Source organism: Fringilla coelebs (genome assembly GCF_963513975.1).
Source record: "Fringilla coelebs genome assembly, chromosome: 6".
Lineage (NCBI taxonomy): Eukaryota > Metazoa > Chordata > Aves > Passeriformes > Fringillidae > Fringilla > Fringilla coelebs.
This window is the reverse complement of record NC_140034.1, coordinates 44,408,567-44,428,719: the sequence shown is the minus strand read 5'-3', so window position 1 is coordinate 44,428,719 and position 20,153 is coordinate 44,408,567. Positions and strand designations below refer to the sequence as shown.

Genomic DNA, 20,153 nt, shown 5'->3' with positions numbered 1-20,153 from the left:
TGTCTCTGTACCATGCTTTTCTGAAGCTCCAGTGTTAGGAGGACTTTGCTCAGATGCAGCTCAGTGCTCTTGCCCAGCTGGTGCCCATCTGGTGCTCCTGTTGATCCAATACTGTGTCGGGAGCCTGGGGAGGAGATGGGTCCAGTGCACAGATCCCTGGTTATGTTTGAGAGCTTCCTCAGGGCAAGGGCTTTCTCACACAGACCCGTGACCCAAAAGGCTGTCATGGCATTGGGGAAGCAGTGTGTTTCTCTGAGCACCCTGAGGCAGCTGTGCCAGGAGCTGCCTGTGCTGTGTTTGCATGTGGAACTTGCAGGCTGCATATGTGGTGCTGGGTAATGTTTACCAGCTGTGAACTGGCTGTCCTCTTCTCACCAGACTATTTCTCTTGTAACTGTGCAGTCTCAGCTTTTCGTGCAGATGTTGTGTGATTTGCCACACTCTGATCTAGTCCTTTCCAATTGGTATGTGCTGTTAATCTAGTGTGAGTCTATTCACGGCTACTTAACATTGCCCATAGGTGGAGAGACCTGGAAACTGGGACATGGATGAGAATGGGGGAAAAAAATCCAAAAATTTAATGCCTTTCTAAGTCTTCATGGATTCATGATTTATTTTTTGACAGAAACAAATTGCAGGACACTTGATTTTATTCTTTTTTTCTCTGTAGATTTGTAAAAGGAGGTTAAGCTGTGGTCATTGTCTGCTTGGATAGGTAATTAGCTGCCTCAGAATGTGATGGAGGATATTAATTTGTAGTAACTGACCATACAAGGATGATACTCAGTTGTAAATGCTTATGACAATCAGGTACCACTCAGCATTGGAAGAGAATGGTAAATGTATTACACAAAGGCAAAACTTGTGAGGTGATTTCATGAAGGACTTACTTTGTGCCCTGTGGGCCTGGGGTTTGATTTGCTTATAGAAAGTGTGTAAAAGTTATGGGAGCAAACCCTGGTGTCTGTGCTGTGTTTAATCTACCATTGTACATTACAGGTTTGCAAAGAGCTGCTGTCCCAGCGTGTCTCGTGGCCTCACCTGTGTGTGTCTCTTTCAGGTACATGTACTGGACTGACTGGGGTGAGACACCCCGGATAGAACGGGCGGGAATGGACAGCAGCATGCGCAAGATCATCGTTGACTCTGATATTTACTGGCCAAATGGACTCACGATAGACCTCGACGAGCAGAAACTTTACTGGGCTGATGCAAAACTGAGTTTCATCCATAGGGCAAATCTGGATGGTTCCTTTAGGTAAGCTCTCTTTGGTCTATAATGAGGTTATAATGAAGTTATTTCTCACTTTCTGTGCTCATTTTGAAATGAGACTTTTTTTCCCCAGTAGTCTCAAATAATGCAAATACCTTACCGTTTTTTTTAAATGCAGTTCTTAATAGCCTTGCAAAAAATAACCTCCCATACTATAAAACTGGTTTTAAGAGTAAGACTGTTTGTATCAGTATTTCACTGCACAGCCTTCTTATGCAGCAGGATTCTTCTTTTTTAGCCTCTTACTTGTCTTAAAAATAGTTGGAGGTGCTTATTCTTGACCCTAGACAATATAACATTTAACTTGTGACTGGGGTTTTACAGTATTGTGGATGTTTTTTTACCAACAAGAAATACACATTGAGACACACTTGTCCATGTCCCCAGCCAGAGATGTCCTTTATGTCACGCCTATTAATTAACCAATTTTGGGTTGTTTCAAACAACAAGCAGTTAGGAAGCAGAGTTTCCTAAAGCTTTCTGGAAAGCACAGCGTGGAAGTTTTCTGGTGGCTGCTGTCCAAGAGTGCTCTTAGGTTTTGGCTTCTGTAGATGTGGAGAAATAACACTTCAGGCAGGGCAGACTTAGGCATTTGAGATTGCATCTTCAGTTCTGTGCAGCGCTCAATGGGCGGGTTGCGTTGGTCCTGAAGGGCGAGTGCCACATGCAGTAAAATGTCCTGCCAAAGTAATCTCTGCACTGTTGTCTGGCTTTGGTCTTCAGGTAGTTTTAAATGACATTTTCATGATTTCATAACATTTTAAGTGCCTGTGTCAATAAAATATTTTTGCCTTGGTGCAAAGTTGGAGGAGCTCTATTTTACGCATTTCTGTGTAATAGAATAATATGCCTTCCCCCCCCAAAAAAAATTCCATGGTGTTTTTCCATTTTTTTTTACTGAGTTGCATTCTGTGCCTGATTTTCACAGTCATAAAAGAGCAATAGCAATATTGACATCCTTTATAAAACGCTCTCAAGTTCCTTTGAGAGCGCTGTGTAAGAGCTGGATAATGGTGGCATTGTAGTAAGTGACAAGTATTGACTGACAGTCCAGAGTGGAGACAAGGGAAAAGGCCTTTGTGGAAGGCAGTGGTGGCTCCAAGTCTGGCTGCAGGTTCATAGACAGAAAGAAAGATTTTCATGTGATTCAGCATGAATATGTTTGTCTGATTTGGGGGTGAGTGGCAGAGTTTGAGGTTTCCATGCTGTTTCTGGGGTTTTCATGCACCTACAAATTGTACAGACTCTACTTGCATGTGTATGTAAATGTTGAAGTTGTAGTTAGCAACTAAAATCTATTCTGCTCATTTTAAGGTGGAGAAAAGCCACCTGAAAGGGAGCAAGACTTTGAATACACTAATTCCAGCCATCTATCTAAATTACTTTGTGATAGATCAATGCCCCACCTCCCAAACAGATTTCTGTTGTACCATAAATCACATAGTGTTTTAGGAAAAAATAATGTATTTTGCATCAAGAAAAAATTGGCTCTCTTGCATATTTTACTCAGGTGCTAGAGCCTGTAAATGCACACTTGAGGTCAGAATATCCCTGTACAGGGTGCGTTCTGGAGGTTCCTGATGTCTGACTGCATGTGAACTTTGACGTATTGTCCAGCATAATAATTCTGAAAGTGTTATGGATATTGATAAAGTGCCATGAAGATTGATCTTAATCATAACTACTTTTAAATGAGATTTTTATATATTCCCTTTTCCATTCTACTGATCAATGTTGAAACAGATGTCTGTGAAGTTGGGACTCCAGGATTCTGACGTTAAGGTGCATTTCAGTAGGGGCTCAGACTAGATGATAACTTCTGAGGTTGTTTCTGTTCCTTAAACATGGAGCAAGTTTCACTCATCCATGACAATAAAGAAATCTGTGCTGTTTCAAATGCTTCCACCCCTCCCATCCCAAAATCCATTCAGGATTACCTCAAAATCTAAATAAAAAGGAAATTTGCATTCCGTGTGGTGGATTAATGTTACTGGAGCAATCTGCCTCTTAGCAAGCTTCAATTTGCAACCACATTTTCTGGAACTTTTTCAAGGGATGTAATTACAGGAGAAAGGGAGACTTGATATCTAAGAATGATGGAAATAGGGGCAATACATAGTGGAAAGCAGCTGTTACGATATTAGGATACAGCCACTGCTGTTATTAGTTAAGAGGAAAGAGCAGTGGTGAGAGTGGAAAGAGGAAATGAAATTAGTATTTGTATTTATTCTGCTGTGATTTATGGTAAGAAGTAGTGGTAATTAGGCAGATTTTTTAGAACAGTTTCAATTTTATCTGTAGAAGAGAAAGATTATTAATAATTTTGTTTTCTCATGTATATGCTGGTACTTTTGTGCATGTGCCAGTCTGTTTTAAACTTGTCCATGTCTGAATATATATCAAGAATTCTGGGGGTGTTTTTTATTCCCTTCTGCCTTGGAAAATGCAGATAATTACCTATGCTGCTCAGAACGAAACCGAGTCCTTTCCTTGCCAAATGTTAGCTGGTTTTTGTTTTTCCTTAAATATCTTCAGTGAAAAAAAAAAATTGAATGCCAATTTAATAGAGGTATAAGAGAATTAAGTTCCTTATTTTCCTTCAGGATGACACTGAGACTTGAGCTTTGTCAAAGTCATATGATGAAAAACTTTGAATAATGCTTTGCTGTGTCACAACACTGGTTTGAAAGGTGTGTGCATACCTTTGTGTATACATAAAATGCATGGATTTTGTGAAAACTGAATACCTATTTTGACTGAAGAATTGTCAAGCATCTTTTCTCTGACTTAATAAATATCTTCAAAACTTCTAAATCTAAATTTATTGCTACTTGTATAAATTTTGGGATCCTGTGAAAACATGTTAGAAATGTCATGTGTTTTGTGGCTTCCAGTTCATCTAATTCTTGGAGATGTGGCTGTATGTAATTGAAAAACCACCTCAAATGTTTCAGATTTGTATTAATTATAAGTATTTAGTTTTAGGAAAAGTATAACTGACCTTTGCTCTACATTAAAAATTAATCTGAAAAGTACTTCCTTCTGCTGCAGACAAAGTTAAGAGGGACATCATTTAATGAGACTCATAGGTCATTTCTGCCTTTTTCTGCTAGAAGAAAAGACTGAGTGCACCTGAAGTTCTGGGCAAAGATTTCATATACTGCTATAATCTGAGGAGCCCTCTTTGGACCTAAGTTTCCTTGGAAAGTCACTCGTGTTTGGGTATTTGCACAGCTCCTGAAGTTAAGGAGTTTAAGGGATCAGTGTAGAGCCTGAATCAGATACTTTGATGCTCTGAAACCCGGTATATTTGTGTCCTTATTGCTATGAAGGGGTAAAACCTTATTTTACGTTTTTCAGTCTGCTTGTCAATTTTATCCCCAGGTGAATCTCTTGGTCCCATGAATTTGTTGAAAGACGACAGTTCCTACATAAGTTTCTACAGAGCCAAACTTTTTCATGTGTGGTAACAAGTAGAAGCAATCAATTTTTTAATTCTTCCTATTTCTCCCAAAAAGGCAAAAAGTTGTTGAAGGTAGCCTCACTCATCCCTTTGCCCTGACGCTGTCTGGGGACACCCTGTACTGGACGGACTGGCAGACGCGCTCCATCCACGCCTGCAACAAACGGACGGGGGAGAAGAGGAGAGAGATCCTGTCTGCCCTCTACTCGCCCATGGACATCCAGGTCCTCAGCCCCGACCGGCAGCCCTACTGTACGTCCTGCTTGCCCCCAAACCCCTGCTTGGCTGCTGCTTCTCTGGCAGGGAAAGCGCCAGTCAGAAAGGTGCTCGGGGTGGAGTTTCAAAGTTCTGCACGCTTGTTGTCAAGGGAGAGGTTGCTAAAGGTGGAAGTGCTTGAATCCTCTGCCTTGCTTTGAGTGTTCTGGCCCAAACTGGTCTGATCTCGCTCACTGGTCCAGGTGGTAGCAAAATCCACTTCAGTGACTTCTTTTGGTTTGGAATATTTGAACAAGAATGGTACCGATTTACCTGGCATCTTTTTAATTTCTTACATCTGTAAGAAATGCTTATAATTACTTTTTTAAATCGGTAAAATTGCCACAAAATATATGATGTTCATGTTGTACTTATAAGTGCCAGTTTTTCAGTCCAAACTTGATCGTGGTTATCTTCAATACATATCAAATAGTTTGTGCACATCTTAGTATGGAAGAGTCTTAGTTTTGAGCTTTCATGTGAGCACACATGGGCCTCTATTTTTCTATATATTCTCTTGTGCTACTTCAAAGGAAGTAGAGTATTGAAAATTGAGTAGAGCTGCATGTATTTTGTATGTTCATATGATTCCATGTGGCAGCTGGTTTTGGAGGTTTTGAGTTTTTTTAGGATTGTGAGAATGGGACTTATAATCAGCGCTGTAAAATGTATATAATTGCGTAGCTCTGGGAAGAATCAAGTCTTGTCCAGAGGAAATACTCTTGCCATCTGGACTGGCTTCTTTCTTTATGCCAGCTGTAAAACCTGCTTCCCTAAAGATAACATTTGTTATTCTGATGAAGATAATAGGATGTGAGTAAACAGGCTTGAAAGTAAGCAAAAGGAGTTTGGAGATCGTCTTGGGGATGGAACATGTGCAAGTTTTCCTTGAGGTTACTGGGTATGCACAGCACCCTGGTCTGTCTCACAGCTCCAGATAAGAGTTTGTCTGTGCTGAATTCTTGTCATTGCTTTTAGCTCCAGGAATGTCCCAGCCTTGGGTCATAGTATTTGAGTCAGTCACAAAGAAAATAGAGCACACAGAGAAAGAGCATATGCTGAAAATAGCTCAGATGCCATTGACTTCATTAAGATCAGGCTTGGATTCCTTCCTCACCATTTTTTTTTTGCTCTGTGAGTGTCAGTGGAAGTAACAAGAGTCAAATTAGCCAGACATTTTGTTGCTTTTATATTAAAATAAAGTAGTAGTAAGGTAGTTCAGATGATGACTCAAAGAACAGTTCTGCAGAAATCTTGCAAAAGTTGCAAATATTTTTTATAAATGGTGATTTTTAGCAATAATTACTTATTAATACAGTTTCATGTCTTCCCCATCTAAAGGAGAAAGGAGTGTTCAGTTGTCATCTGTCCATCCCTGTCCTGTACATGCAACAGTACTGTAATGTAGGAGTTGTACAAATTTTTGTTTTCTTTTCTTTCACTGAACTGATCATCCCATCAGTTGCATACATCTCAGTTGAGGTGCCCCTAGAGTTAAGATGCTGGGGAGCGGGGGAAATCAGGCATTTTATATTGTCATTCCTCTGTTTTTTAGCACTAAAGCTTATGCCAGTCATTTGGGATCTGTAATTTCTTCCTCATGGAGGAAACAGACCTTATGGGCTTCTAAAAAAATGAGACTAAATCTGCTTTGTTTCTTGAAGTTCACACTCCATGTGAGGAAAACAACGGTGGTTGCTCCCATCTGTGCCTGCTGTCTCCAAGGGACCCCTTCTACAGCTGTGCCTGTCCCACTGGTGTGCAGCTGGAAGATGATGGCAGGACGTGCAAAGCAGGTAGGAACTTGGCTTTTTTCTGTGGTCACAGTGTTGGTTTGGTTTGGGTTCACTGCTTTGGAGCTGATCCTTGAAGAATTGAGTTGAGAGGAGCTGCCTGATAAACTGAAATGTCATTTTGCGTGCAGACCTCCCACTAAGCTACCAGAGACAGTGGTTTTTATGAACTAAAGTAATCCCTTGTAGCAGAAATCAGAGAATTTTGCCTGTGTTTAGGGTTGACAGTTCTCTGTAGGAGTGAAGAAATATGTGGAACTCATTGCTAAAGGGTTTTATTAGAAGTAAGTGAATGTAGGACATCTTTCCATTTGGACAGTGGAGAAACTTCTGCTCTCTCCCATTCATTCTCAGAGCAGGTCTGTGATAAAGTAGTGGTGGCTGAGTTGTTAACTGAGAAAATACTGTTCTAGGTGATGTTCCTGAGAAGTAGGAACCAATAAAAAGCTGTTTAGAGAATAATAGCTAGAGTATACCTTTTAATTAGAAAGTGTAACTAGATGCATGTTTGGTATCCACAGGTTGAATCAGCCTTGTGGTTTACCTTGAAAACTTGGTTTTTTTCATTGATTGAGAAGTCTTTTTTAAAGATGCATCTTAGAAAAGCAGGCAACTAACACTGATATGGTGATAGAGCACTAGGAGGCAAGGTTTTGGAGAGTGTTCTGCTGACTCTGCTGCCTGTCTCCAGTGTGCTTTTGAGTCTAGTCAAATAATATAATCATTTTCTGATGTGGCTTGATTCCTCTGTGTACTAGAGCACGCATAAGAGATGCCTTTCATTTGTGAACCAGAAGCACAATTTAAACACTGAATCTCCAGGGTTTAAGAGCTGGTTTTATTAGCTCATCCTACTCTAATTGAAAGGCTTATAAGGTAGTTTTGCAGCTGCTAAGAGACTTTTCCTTTACTCCTTCCAGCTTTGGAAAGTTTCCCTTTCACAGCTTTTAAAAACCTCTCACTGAATGCTCAGGACAACCTTTTAGGCGTTCATGTTGACCTCATGTTTCTGGCAGTGGGAATGAAGGTCAGCCTGCTTTTGGCATTTTGGCAGATAGCACCAGCAGGACCAACTGCTTATACTGTGCTTTCACCTTTCCATTGTCAGGCCAGACAGCCTGCCAAGGGTTTTCTGTCAAAGGAGGGCAAAAAAGTGGGATGAGAACAGGAAATCTGATTTTGCATAAGAATGTAGCTTTTTCGTTCAGTTTTATGGATTATTTCTTTCCCAAGCTCCACATCTTTTGTTGCACTGTCTGCCTTATGCCAACATCCATGTGCTTCTCTTTCCCATCTTGCTAATTAACTCCTTGGGTGCAAGGAACTGACTTTTTGTTCTCCACACAAGCCCTTTGTGGTGCTGTTGTGGCAGGAGCTGCAGACCCACGGGTGTTGACCACCTCTTCACTTTGTTCCTGTTGGCTTGGGCAGAGGTGCAAAAGTGCAGAGTCACTTGGGCATTTGGGCTGCTTTGATTTCAGGCTGCTAAGTGAATCTCACAAAAGCTGCTGGGGGTTTATCTGCAGAAGGGAAAAGTATTCTGTTCTCAAAATCCCTGTCCACATGGGCAGTTTGCTTGTGCAAATATAACTATAGAATGTTAATTCTGTGTATGTCTGACAGAAAGAATTCTTGAGCAGAAAAGCCCTGGGGTGCATAGGTGATTTTAGCTCTCTTGAATATTGAAGTATACATACATTGGTAATGTTCAGACGAGAGCACTCTGTAGATATTTGCGAATGGTAAAGGGCCTAAGTAATTAACAAAAAATATAAATTCAAGGACAGGCTGTGCCAGTGTCTGCCTTGCTGAGTTACACCTGTATGTAATGAAACTCTGAAGCTCTGGATTTTTATACTTTGACTAAACTAATAATTGATATGATATTGCTTTCTCTCTGGTTCTGAAGAGTTGCTCTGAATAATTTTTTAAAAATTGCCTTTACAGTAAATATCCATCACTACTAATGAATGAATGAATGAATGAATGAATGATAGATAGATAGATAGGTAGATAGATAGAAAGAAAGAAAGAAAGAAGGAAACAAACAAACAAACCGGCATCAAGTGTATGTTCTCCTGTGGGAATGTATATGTCTTTTGTGAAGGTAAATTTATTGTTTTGCAGACCTGTGGTGCTAAGTCTGTTTTCCTCTTTTGGCTTGAAAATGCTTTGTGCTACCTTGAAGTTCCCATATCAACAAGCTAGGGAGTTATAACTTTGGAAATTAAATCAGCTGCTCCTGACCACGTTTTCCTAGCAAAGGGAGCATTCAAGCTCTGGTCTTTGAAATGGCTTAGGAGGTTGTGTTGGACCACTATGCTCTTGTTGGACATGTCTAATACATGATTTTAGATGGGTGTCTGACCCTAATCTTGCTGGCATAGAAGGTAAAGAAGTCACAGTTTGTAAAGGCTGTCAGAGCCTGATGGTTCTGGTTGTGCCTGTGGAGAGTGGCCCACTCAGTAGGAGCTGGTGACACCTTGTAACTTTCAAGAATAACTGACTAGTGGAATTTCATGTCTCCAAATGGAGCTTCAGTTCTTAGACTAGGTAGTTTTCTTGATTTTGTGTTTTGTTTGGTTTTTTGTTTATTTTGTTAATTTGTTTGAAAGCCTTTCCTAAGCTGACTTGAGCAACTGCATGAATATTTGAGAAAGGAACCAAGATTTGGTTGCAGTCATTTAGAAGAGTTGTGTAATTCTACTAGTAAATAGGCCAGTTAAAAGCAGAGCAAAAGGGGGGAAGTTTCACAAGCTTGGGGACCTTCTTTTAGTAATTCTGCTGATTTAGGACTATCCCGAATTTTTTCTTGCTTTCATTGCTTAAGGATCACGTTTATTTTCTTTGTGAACAGAATTATTTTGATTCATGAGTCTTCTGTTTGTGTGCAATGTCTCCTTTCAAGAAGCTCTTCTTTCTCCTCTCTTGGGGTTCCCTTGCTAGGATTTAGTGAGTTCTGTGGGTCAGTGGTAGTTTGTAGTGTTGTGAGGAAGACAAATGTATTAAAGGCTTCTGTCTTGTCTCCAGCAGTAACTTATTTGCTCCATTTTAATGCGGCAGGGCAGATACTTCAGGTGATACCTGTCACCTCCTTTGAGCAGATTGACCTTCCTCATGCTTCTCATTGTGCACAGTGAATGACACGAATTTATCTGTTTCTCATCCAGCTCTGGTGCACCTTTGGTGTAATTTGTACCCCTTGAAGTGAATGTTTCCAGATGAGACGGAGCTGGGTCTTTGCACCCTGTTCTGCCTTTGTGGAGCAGGTTTGTTTTGCTTTGCTGGGCAAAGCTGCAGTCTCAGAATGTTGGATGACTCCCCCTGCTTTTCCCTTCCTTCTGTGGCTTGACCATGTGGTGCAGGTCAGTCACATTCAGGGAAGTGTAGATGGTTTTTATGCGTCTTGCCAGCTAACTGTGATTAAACCCTGATCCCAGTCTCCTGTGTCTGCATCCTTCCAAGACTGAGCTGGTTTTTGTAAACAGTATTCAGCAGCATGTTTCTTTTAATGTTTCTGGAAAATAGATAATTTCTTTCTGCTGTGTTCAGTGTCACTGGCATAGAGCTATCACTGCAGGCCTTTTAAAGGAATGTCAAAAGCCTCATCTCTTTTCTAAGTGGATATATTTCCTGTAAACGGTCACTTGACTTCCTAAATTCCCTCTGCCTGTCAGAGTTGCATTCCCAAAGGTTCTTACTCTCATTGCACATAATTTTCTGATATCAAAGTATCAAAGTTAGTCAAAGTATATGAACTAGAATTAGTTGGATAGCATTTTAAAACCTATTATCCAAGGCTGATACCTGCAAAATATTTTCAATATTTTCCACACCTCGCTCTCCCAAGTCTTTACTAGCTTGGTTCTCTGGCTGTGAAGCTGTAATAGGTAGGATAAACTGGGAGTTCAGCTAATGTTCTTTTTTAATTCTATTTTTGAACTTCAGCAAGGACAGTCAGAGCTACACCATGTCAGAATTAGTCCAGATCCATGCAGCTTCTGGAAGCTTCTGGACCCCTAATTTAAAAAAAAATATTTTTCAGGATTTTGTTTTGCTTCTCATTAAATATGTAATGCTTGCTGCAGTATATAGATAAAATACTTCAGTAAATGCTATAGAATTTTACTTTACTCATTATGCAAATTCATTGCAGCAATTTCACGTGGCCTGGATATCCTTAATTCTTGAGCTATTTTACATATTTAAATTCCTCTCTAACCAAATTTAAATCTCAATTAAGAGGAACCTTCTTTTTACTTGCTTCCACATAAAAACACGAACCAAAACAAGCCAAGCCTTTCTGTGACACTGGAATCTTTCTTGGAGCTTTAATTTTACTCTGATTTATTGTTTTTCCATTTGTGTTGGGAAAGGTCATGATTTTATTGCCTTTCTTGTGTTTGAAAGTGATATGAGAGGCCTTTTGCTAAGAAGGCATAAGGGTGGTTGAGGTATAGATGTATTTGCATGCCAAACAAAGAGTAGGTGATACATGCAACATCCCATTTTGCCATAGTTTTGGAGAAATGCTTTTGATATTTTGAATTTTGCACAAAGAAGTGATGCCTGGAAGTAAGGGCAGTGCTAAGTGAAGTATGTTCCTTTAATACACTAGCCATTGGCTCAGTATAGATCTAAGCCAGGGAGTGTCTGGACAAGGTTCTTGATCACAGGGTCCTGCAGAGAGCAGGGAGTTGGACTCAGAAGTCCTTTACAACTTGAGATATTCTGTGATTCTAAGTAGACCAAGCAAAACTGTCTCCAAGAAGGGCTATAAAAGCATAAATGATCCTCTGCCATAGCTGAAGACAAAGAACTTGGCTACAGAAGCAACCATATCAAAATGGTACTTTAGCTTCTGCTCACACTGATATTATTACTGAACCCAGAAAAAGGGAGTGTCCATGTGCTGGGCACATATTTGTGAGCTGATGCTGCCCATGCAATGCTTGGTAATAGATTCCTCCTGTAAGGGGCCTTCCCTAAAGTCTGTAAAAAATATATATTAGGGATAAATATCCCCAACTGCATCAAATCCTGCTGCTGACTTGCCTTAATGCTGAGGTAGCTGGCAGGTTTCACAGTGGGACAGGTACCTGAATTCACAATTATCTTCACAGCAAATCTACCCTTCCAGAAAAGGGGGTTTGCACTGCTTCAGATGTGGAAATTAAACTCTTGCTGTGCATCAGCATGAGCATTCCTTAAAGCCAGCATGAGAACTGCTGCTGTATATTGAGCTTTAAGCATAATGTGAGTCAAATGAAAAATGTTACTCATTTTTACAATCTTTTATGTATTCAGTGGCAGGAGTTTGGTTGGTTTAAAGTGGTAACAAGGAGAATTTCTTCCCTTTTCTGCTCCCACTCCTCAAATGTACCTCAGTTGATAGGTGCTTTGTAGAAATCTGGCTCCTTTTAGATATCTCAGTCTAGATGTTGTAACTAACCAGCTGCTTTTTGCAATAATATTGTCCCTTCTCTGTCAGTGTAAGTGGCCATTTGAGAAATGGCACATTGACCTCAGCTCACCAGGGGCATTTCTCCAGTGGAAGGCAACTGTTCTTTGCTTGAAAATGGGAGAGTTTGGCTGCAAGTTAGTCTTGTGTGGTGTTAGAAGTTGTAGGGTTTCTGCCAGGAAGGTGTGACAGCTGCAGTTTCTCAAATAAATGAGGAAATTCTGTTCTCCCAAATGAAAACCAGAAAAAAGCCTCCATATTTTCATAACTGGAAAAGAAAGTACTTGCTTCAGGTGTTTGCAGAGTCAGCTACTCTTTCTATCCTTGATCCTGTTGTTGAGGCAGTTGATCAGGGTTGGCTACCCTTCCTAGTGTCTTATTTCTCTTTGCCATTCTGCACATTGTGAAATAGAAAACTGTTTTTGGAACCTGCTGGCTAATACTGCATAATATGTACAGTGGTTTTTTAGTGTGCAGGAGACAGAAGAGTATTGAAGTAAGAAATGCTAAGGCACTTTCTTCTCATCTCCTGTGTATTTCTGGTGCACATCATATGTTTTAAAAGTTTTGTTTGCAGTTCCTTGGTGAGCAAGCATGAATTTATTACAGCAACTAAGCCTCCAGGCAAGACAAGCTGGCAGACAAATACCTTCATGATGAAGTACTTACTTCATGCCATTTAACCACCAGAGAAGGTTTCTTTGCTACAGATATTTCCTGATAAATAAGAGGAACAGTATGGATTAATCCAGACTTTCTGATGAAGAAGATGAACCACTAATTTGAGAGAAACAGCCCTTTTGAGAAAGAGAAGGGTCAGGGAGATATTTGTTATTTGGGATAACTGCTGTAGATTCAGTTCTTTCAAACACCTGATAAATCTTCTGCTGGCATTGTCTGGAGGATTCTAGCACTTGGAAGATGCTGGAAGAGAAACCTGGTGTGTCAGTAGATAAACTCTGATTACATTGTATCATTGATTTGGAGCTGCATTGGGAAGGAGCACTCATGTCCTAATTTATTTGTCATCAGATGCAAAAGCAAAAAGAAAACTGTATTTTACCTTATTGCCTAGACTGGATATCTGTCTGTCCCTGTTGCCAGCTCTGTGATTGAAATGCAACCGTGGAAAACCATCGGCTTTTGGTTGCAAGGTGCTTTGATTTCTTAGGTGTCTTCTGCCCTGTGCCTGGTGTTTGACTGCTGTAGGGAGACATTATCCAGAAGCTGGATGACTTCTTTTCCACTCCCTCTCTCCCTATTGCACTCCCAAAGGTGTGTTATACTTCCTTTGCTTATCCAGGAATTGTTGAAACTGCAAGTTTGTAATTAAAAACTGTTCAGTAATGGGTACCTGAGAGTCTGGGAAATCTAGAGGGAAATCTGCCTCTTCTTGTTCTGTTCCATTTAGTGAGTGGATTTTCCCCTTTCATTCATGTGTAGATCTTTGTTTTGAGTCTGTTTTCCCCTTGCTTTATTTAGTGTGTTATGTTGATGGGTTTATTTGATTTATATGAAAAGATTACATTATTTTCTATTCATAGCAACTTTTATGCTTCGGAATGGGGACCACTTTGAGTAGTGACAAAATGAAATAGCCCCATATGGAAACAGCCTTATTTATAATTTCACTGCATAAAGGCCATTAGAAACATGCCAAAAGGAACAAACCTGGAGGGAGTGAGGAGCATTCTTGAAGGTCTGCCACATCATCTTCTAGTTCTGTTGTTGGTGGTTTTCCTGGGCTATGGTGAATGAAACTTTCTTTTCAAGCTTTGTTGGTGCATGTTTCAAATTGATGACTACTTTCCAGGACTCTGAAACACTGTCCAGTTAGAGCTTATTTTTGTGGTTAGGGTTTTTTTGTGTTTTTGGGGGTTTTTTTGGTGTTTTTTTCTTTTTTGTTTTGTTTGGTTTTTGGGGTTTGTTTTTTTGTTAGTTTGTTTTTTGTGTTTTGGGGTTTTTTTTTTTTTGGTGCCTGCATATAAAGGAAATAGCGATGCTCTCCCTTTTCAGCTCTGGATTGAATCTGGGTTTGTGCTGCAAAAGAACCACACCCTGGGTCTGCACTGAAAAGGCTTATATGTAAACTTTGTTATCTTGCCTTCTCTTTGTGCTGGGAACATTCATAGTCAAAGTCACCAAGACCCAGTGATAACTGCCTGAGCTGCTGTGGCTTGACTGCTTCTTCCAGCACTGGGTGGCTGTCTCTCTGTTTTACTGCATCAATGTGAGATTTAGACTCTCACTCTCCCTAGATTTGCAAACCCTAATTTGCAGCTGTTTGTATCTTTTTTGTCTGTTTTGTTTTGCTGTTTTGCTTTTTCCTTGATTGTGTCAGCTCAGAATTGAATTTTCTGGGCCTCCATCAGACTTGGCACATAGTAAATAATGCTTAAATTTCAAAGCATTGCACAGTTTTCAGCCTCAGAGAGGGCTCGTGGGGTGTAAATATTTATTTCTGTTTGTGTAAAGGATGACAGCAGTGCAAAGAAACTTAATATGTTCAAGGTCTCTTGCTGAATGGGAAACATCTGCAATTAGAAGTCAATAGAAGTGGGATTGTAGAAAACCTACTGTATTTCTGTTCATTTTAAAAATGTATTAATTATGTACCTTGTTGAGTTGTAATGAATTTTTGATTCCTGTCTCTGCATTTGAGGTGCCACTGCCAATACTGTTTAACAGAAACTAGGTGGTAAAATGGATGTCAGTTCCAAAGTCAGTGATTCCTTACTCTGAGCCAGTGGAATTTTGTGTCTCCAGCAGAGAGCAGGTACATGTAAACTTTAAAACCTTGCTTTGTGAGGAAACACCACAATCCAAAGCCTACCCTTTTTCTAGCAGTAGGGATTTTTGGCAGACTTTTTCTTGGCCCATCCTTCTTCCTATGGCTTGCAGTGAGCTGTTATTAAGAATTCTGTGCAAGGGGATGTTAATTTTTTTTGTTAATAAAGAGTAGAAGCTGGGAGAATGATATCCATAAGGCAACAGACTTACCACTTAACATTTCCTACTTTCTCTTCTCTTTTTTTAAAGCATACAGAGAATATACAGACCCCAGGGCAGGGTAAGAGTTGTTCAAGGGCTTTGAGCTCTTTGGGTGAAAGCTGTGTGTAAGGGCAGCTTCTTTGCTTGGTACAGCAGTAGCCAGATGGCTGTGCTGACCTTTGATTCTGGCTAATGCATTTATGACTTGTATTAATGCTGTTTTGAGTGAATCTTCCTAAGAGTTGTCTACTCCTCTGTCAGTAGTAACTTCTCAAACCTTTGTGCTCACAGGTATGGTACTGGGCATGTAAAACTGAACACATCTCACAGAAGCTCCATTCTAAACTAGAACAGGGTAACTGGGATTTCTGCCTTGCAATAGCTTTTTCTGGAAGAAACATTACTTTTGTCCTAGTCAGCTGCTTTGTGCTAATGATCTTATCAGCTGTGCAGTTTAACTGATATTCCATTTGTGGGATTTCATTTTGGTGGCTGTGTGAACGTGTCAAAACTCTGATTTGTAGGTGTTTTTCCTGGTTCAGGCAAAGTTAGAAGTCTGCTGCTCTGATAGTGGAAGAAACAGGAGACAATAGCTTTTCCCTGTACCATGCAGACAGAAATGATGTAATTTATGAGTTACGTAAGTGCTCTGGTATTTCCGTTCTTTGTCACAATTGTTAGTTTTCCTTATGCTTACTTACCTTTCAATTAAATCAAGTCCTGTCTGAATGTGGCCACTCAAAACATTCTTTCAAAGAAACCTTTCCTGTTTCTATTTTGCTGGTTGCACACTCCCACTGCACGCAGTCCCTGGTTTTAAATTGCATGTGCAGTGTGCAGTTGGAGAGGACATGGCCAGCCTTTCCCAGCCCACCACTGTCACACAGTAGGAAGAAGCAGTCCTGTCTTCCTCTCAGACTGAAAGATAAATAAAAGCCTGGACTGGAATGCACAGTGCTGTTCATGTTGCAACTGGCTCTAGTAAGGTAACAAGGAGAAGGTATAAAAAGATTTTCTATTTATTTCTAGGTATTGCTAAAGTTTCTTTCAACTCCTTATATATTACTGTTTTCTGAGGAGGCTGAGGAACAAGAAGAGGGTTTTACAGAGTTTTGTTGATTTATATCCAGTCAGTTTCATTGCATCATTTTTCTTTTGGTGTGAAGAGCAACTCATGTTAAACCTAAACCCTTGTGCAAGGTGTTGGAGTTGTTTTGAATATGGGAAAGCTTATTAAACAGCATGGCAGTGTTACCAGTATTCCAACACTCCATGTTTTCTCCCAAAACCATACTCTGGCCCCCTTTTGCCATACACTGGAAGTTTGCTAGGTAATTCACTGTATTGCAGCAACCAACAAAATCCTTTGCTTTTTTGATAAATCTTTTTTGTTTATCAAGAGTGCTGAGGTAGCTGTGCTCAAACAGCTTGTAAGGGAGTTGCCTGCAGTCAAAGTAATTCTAACACACTCTTTTCAAAAAGCACTTACCATTTTGTTCTTAGGAGCAGAGCTAAAACCTCTCCTGTTTTTTAGAGTGTATCTGATTTTCTCCCCACAAGTCTAGAGATTTCCAGAGTTGTTTGTAATGAGACTGAGTCTGTACATGCAGGTGCATGCTCATGCATATACATAAAACTGGGGGATGAGTCCTACAATGGGTCATTGTTCTAGCCTAATTAGCAGACAGGCAAATGGGAAAGGAATAGCGTGGCCTTTTCTGGCAAAGATTAACAGAGGCAGCCACTGCAGTCCGCATGTTCAGGTTGGGTGAATAAATTGGAGCATTTGTTACTGTGTTATAGATGTCTTGTTACTTGTCAAATGTGAAGTGGGCCAAGGGAAGAATAAGAAAGGGTCTTGTCAAGCTGGTGAGATGGCCTGTTTTGCTGCTGTCAGCTCTGATTGCAGTTAGTTTTGCAAATAGAATACAGTTGCCATTTCCAGCAGTGAAGCATGAATTTTTAATAACAAAAGCACAAACCAGCCGAATCAAAGCAAGAATGATATCCTAGCATAGATATTAAAAATACTGATTTCTGGGTATGGCAGGAAAGCATCTTGTGTAAGTGCCAAAACCAAAAAGTCTCCTAACCTTTTTCTCTAGGATTTATCAATTGTAAATAGAGTTCAGAGTCTTCTTATTTGGTTTTTGTTTTTTTTGTTTTTTTGTTGGTTTTTTTTTTTTTTTTTTTTTTTTTTTTTTTTTTTGTAAACTCAGATGTTGTTCTGATGCCCCATCCCTGGAAGAGTTGAAGGCCAGGTTGGTTGGGACTCTGAGCAACTTGATCTTGTGGGTGGCATCCCTGCCTCTGACAGAGGGGTTGGAATTAGATGATCTTCAAGGTCTCTTCCAACTCAAAACTTTCTGTGATTGTGTGTCAACCAGAACAGCTCGTCAGCTCTAATGGTTATTAGATCTCCTAAAAATTTCTCTTGAAAGTCTGCAGAAAGCTTGAGCTGAATAGAGTAGAGAAAAATAAGCAGTTCAAAATTTAAACCAGTTAAAAAAGTAAAACAATTTGAGTATGGGTATTTTAAAATGTTTTCTAAATGGAAGTTTTAGATCTGTCTAGTTCCTCCTGGTTTTCTATTTATGGTTTGCATAGAAAACTTCTCATAAACTTCTGCTGAAGTGTTTGGTTGCTGCAATTGTGATGTTGGTATAGCTTGCATTTCCCACTCCCCTCCAAAAAGGCATTTGTTCATTGTGTGGTGCTATAAATGACCATGTTGTAACAGTTAGCAGTTCTGTTGGGAATCTCTTGATCATGTGGTTAGAGAAGTGGCTGCAGTGAGAGAGGTTTTGAAGATGAAGTTAATTAAATATCTGGTATAGCACTTTAGCATTAGGTAAATAGCTGGCTGTAATGTGTTAAGCAGATTCCAGGGTATCTAGGATAACACTGGGCAAGTCACAGCACAACACTTCTGCAGCCTTGAAAACATTCCTACCAACATTAATAATCAAATACCTGCGTGATACAGATAAAACTAATGAGCCAGGCAAGCGTGTTTGTCCAGGTTTTTGGAGAGAACCAGTGTCAAGTTCTCACCTCTTGGTGTTGTGCTCAGAGCCTGCTGCCAACTCTTTCTCTCTAGCAGAAATTTGTTAATGGAGTCAAATACAGTTATATCCAACTGTAATTTTAAACTGTGTTGTAATAAAAGGATTTTTTGCACCTATCAAAAATTACCTCTGATAACAATCTACTACAGGCTTTCAGCTGGGAGGTGTAAGTTTGTGATACATGCTGTGGTAACATTTTCTCTGTTCACGTGTATTTTATTCAAGGATGTAGGTGCAATGTCTGTCAAGAGTCTTTTTGTGTAGTATTTTACTTAATTTTAAGCATCTGTGCAGAATTAACCAGGTAGCTCATTCCCCTTAGTATTTCTTTTTCCCCACAAACCTCAGTTAAAGGTATATTAGAAAATAGAAGAAATTCCCAAGAGATATCTCATTCAACTACCAACAAAATGTCCCAGTTGTCAACTGAAGATTTTCTTCTTGTTCACTAGATCAGCAGGGAGAAGTTTTCTTCTTCCTGTTCATTTTCAGCCGTGTATGTCCATGGGACAGCACTGAGGCTGGGACCGTATCTGCAGTGGTGTTTGCTTGGAGACAAAGAGCAGCTGAACGTGTCAGAAACAAATTGTTTCTTTTGATTTGCAAGAAGATTCTAGTCATGTAGCTGATTCAAGGTGGCTGGGCTGTCATGTTCCTGGTCAAAATGATGCTTTGCGTGCAAATAAGTACATGGTCTTGTGCAGAGGTGAACCTATCACAGAGCTGGATGAGATAAATCTGAGTCTAATTATTGCTGCTGTGAGGAAGTGAAGGCTGTTTTGGTACTACTTGTGAGTTTTAGGGGGTGTTATTAGTGTCTTTCAGCCCGTTGTCTAGTCAGCATTTCTAGACACAATCTGGGCCTTGGGCTGATGGTTGCTTCCTCTGAACTTGTTTACAGTGAACCAAAGTGACCCTGCAATCCCTTGTGTGAAGAGGCAAAACAGATGCATTTGATTCTTATCTGTTTGTTCCCATGCAATGAGACTTGTAATGTTGGTTATCCTAGAATACATGTAATATTGGTAATTGCTGTGTTATCACTTGCTAGGCATGTATTTGATGGTCCTGTGCTTCACAGTACTTGTAACTTCAGTATTAAGGTTATGATTGCAGACACATTGATATAGTAGAAATTCAGAGGTGGATATAAACTTGGGTGCTTTTGGTGTATGAACAGCTGCCATGCTGCTCCTTGAGTATTAGCCATGTCTCTTGGACACCTCTTCCCTCCAGGGCACGTTCCCATGAGATTGTTTCAAGAAGATGACTGAAGAGATCAGTTATCTCTTCGGGACCGTACTCAGGACCCCGTTTCTTTGCAGGATCCTGTGCTGCACCCTGTCATGGCCACTGCAGCCAAGGCTGCCCCCAGCATTCACATCCCAGCCAGTTCTTTGTTGTTAGCTAGTACAAGGTCCAGCAGCACATCTTCCCTCACTGGCCTCCCCACCACCTGTGTTAGAAGGCTGACATCAGTGCTGTGCAGGAGCCTCGTGCACTGTGTGTGCTCAGCTCCCCTAGCAGGGATGGGGGAGGCTGGAGTCACCCATAAGAACCCGGGTGTGTGACTGTGAGGCTCCTTCCAGCTGTCTGTAAAAGACTTCATCCACTTGCTCCTCCTGATCTGGTGTCCTGGAACAAACACCCACAGCAGTGTCACCCTGCCTGGTCTGCTCTTTAATCCTAACCCAGAAACTCTTGCCTCGCTCATCATCCTCCCTGAGACAGAGGGCCGTGTGTTCCAGGTGTTCTCTTAAATAAAAAGCAACTCCAACATCTCAACTATTTTTTAAATGTATAATTGAAAACCCTTCTGTGTTTGTACCACACTTAGATGACCAGATAC

At 40.4% G+C, this 20,153-nt stretch overlaps 1 protein-coding gene across 2 annotated transcripts in view; it reads left to right on the top strand.

The window, feature by feature from the left end:
• LRP5 (LDL receptor related protein 5) overlaps positions 1–20,153 on the top strand; it is a 127,359-nt gene that overhangs the window by 44,261 nt on the left and 62,945 nt on the right. The window contains exons 3-5 of one of the 2 annotated variants that reach the window (XM_084207651.1): positions 1,061–1,258; positions 4,792–4,988; positions 6,656–6,787. In XM_084207651.1, the coding sequence (XP_084063777.1) occupies positions 1,061–1,258; positions 4,792–4,988; positions 6,656–6,787 (527 nt within the window). Of the gene's footprint in view, positions 1–1,060; positions 1,259–4,791; positions 4,989–6,655; positions 6,788–20,153 lie in introns of those variants that run through there. The other variant, XM_084207652.1, reaches the window with a different exon arrangement.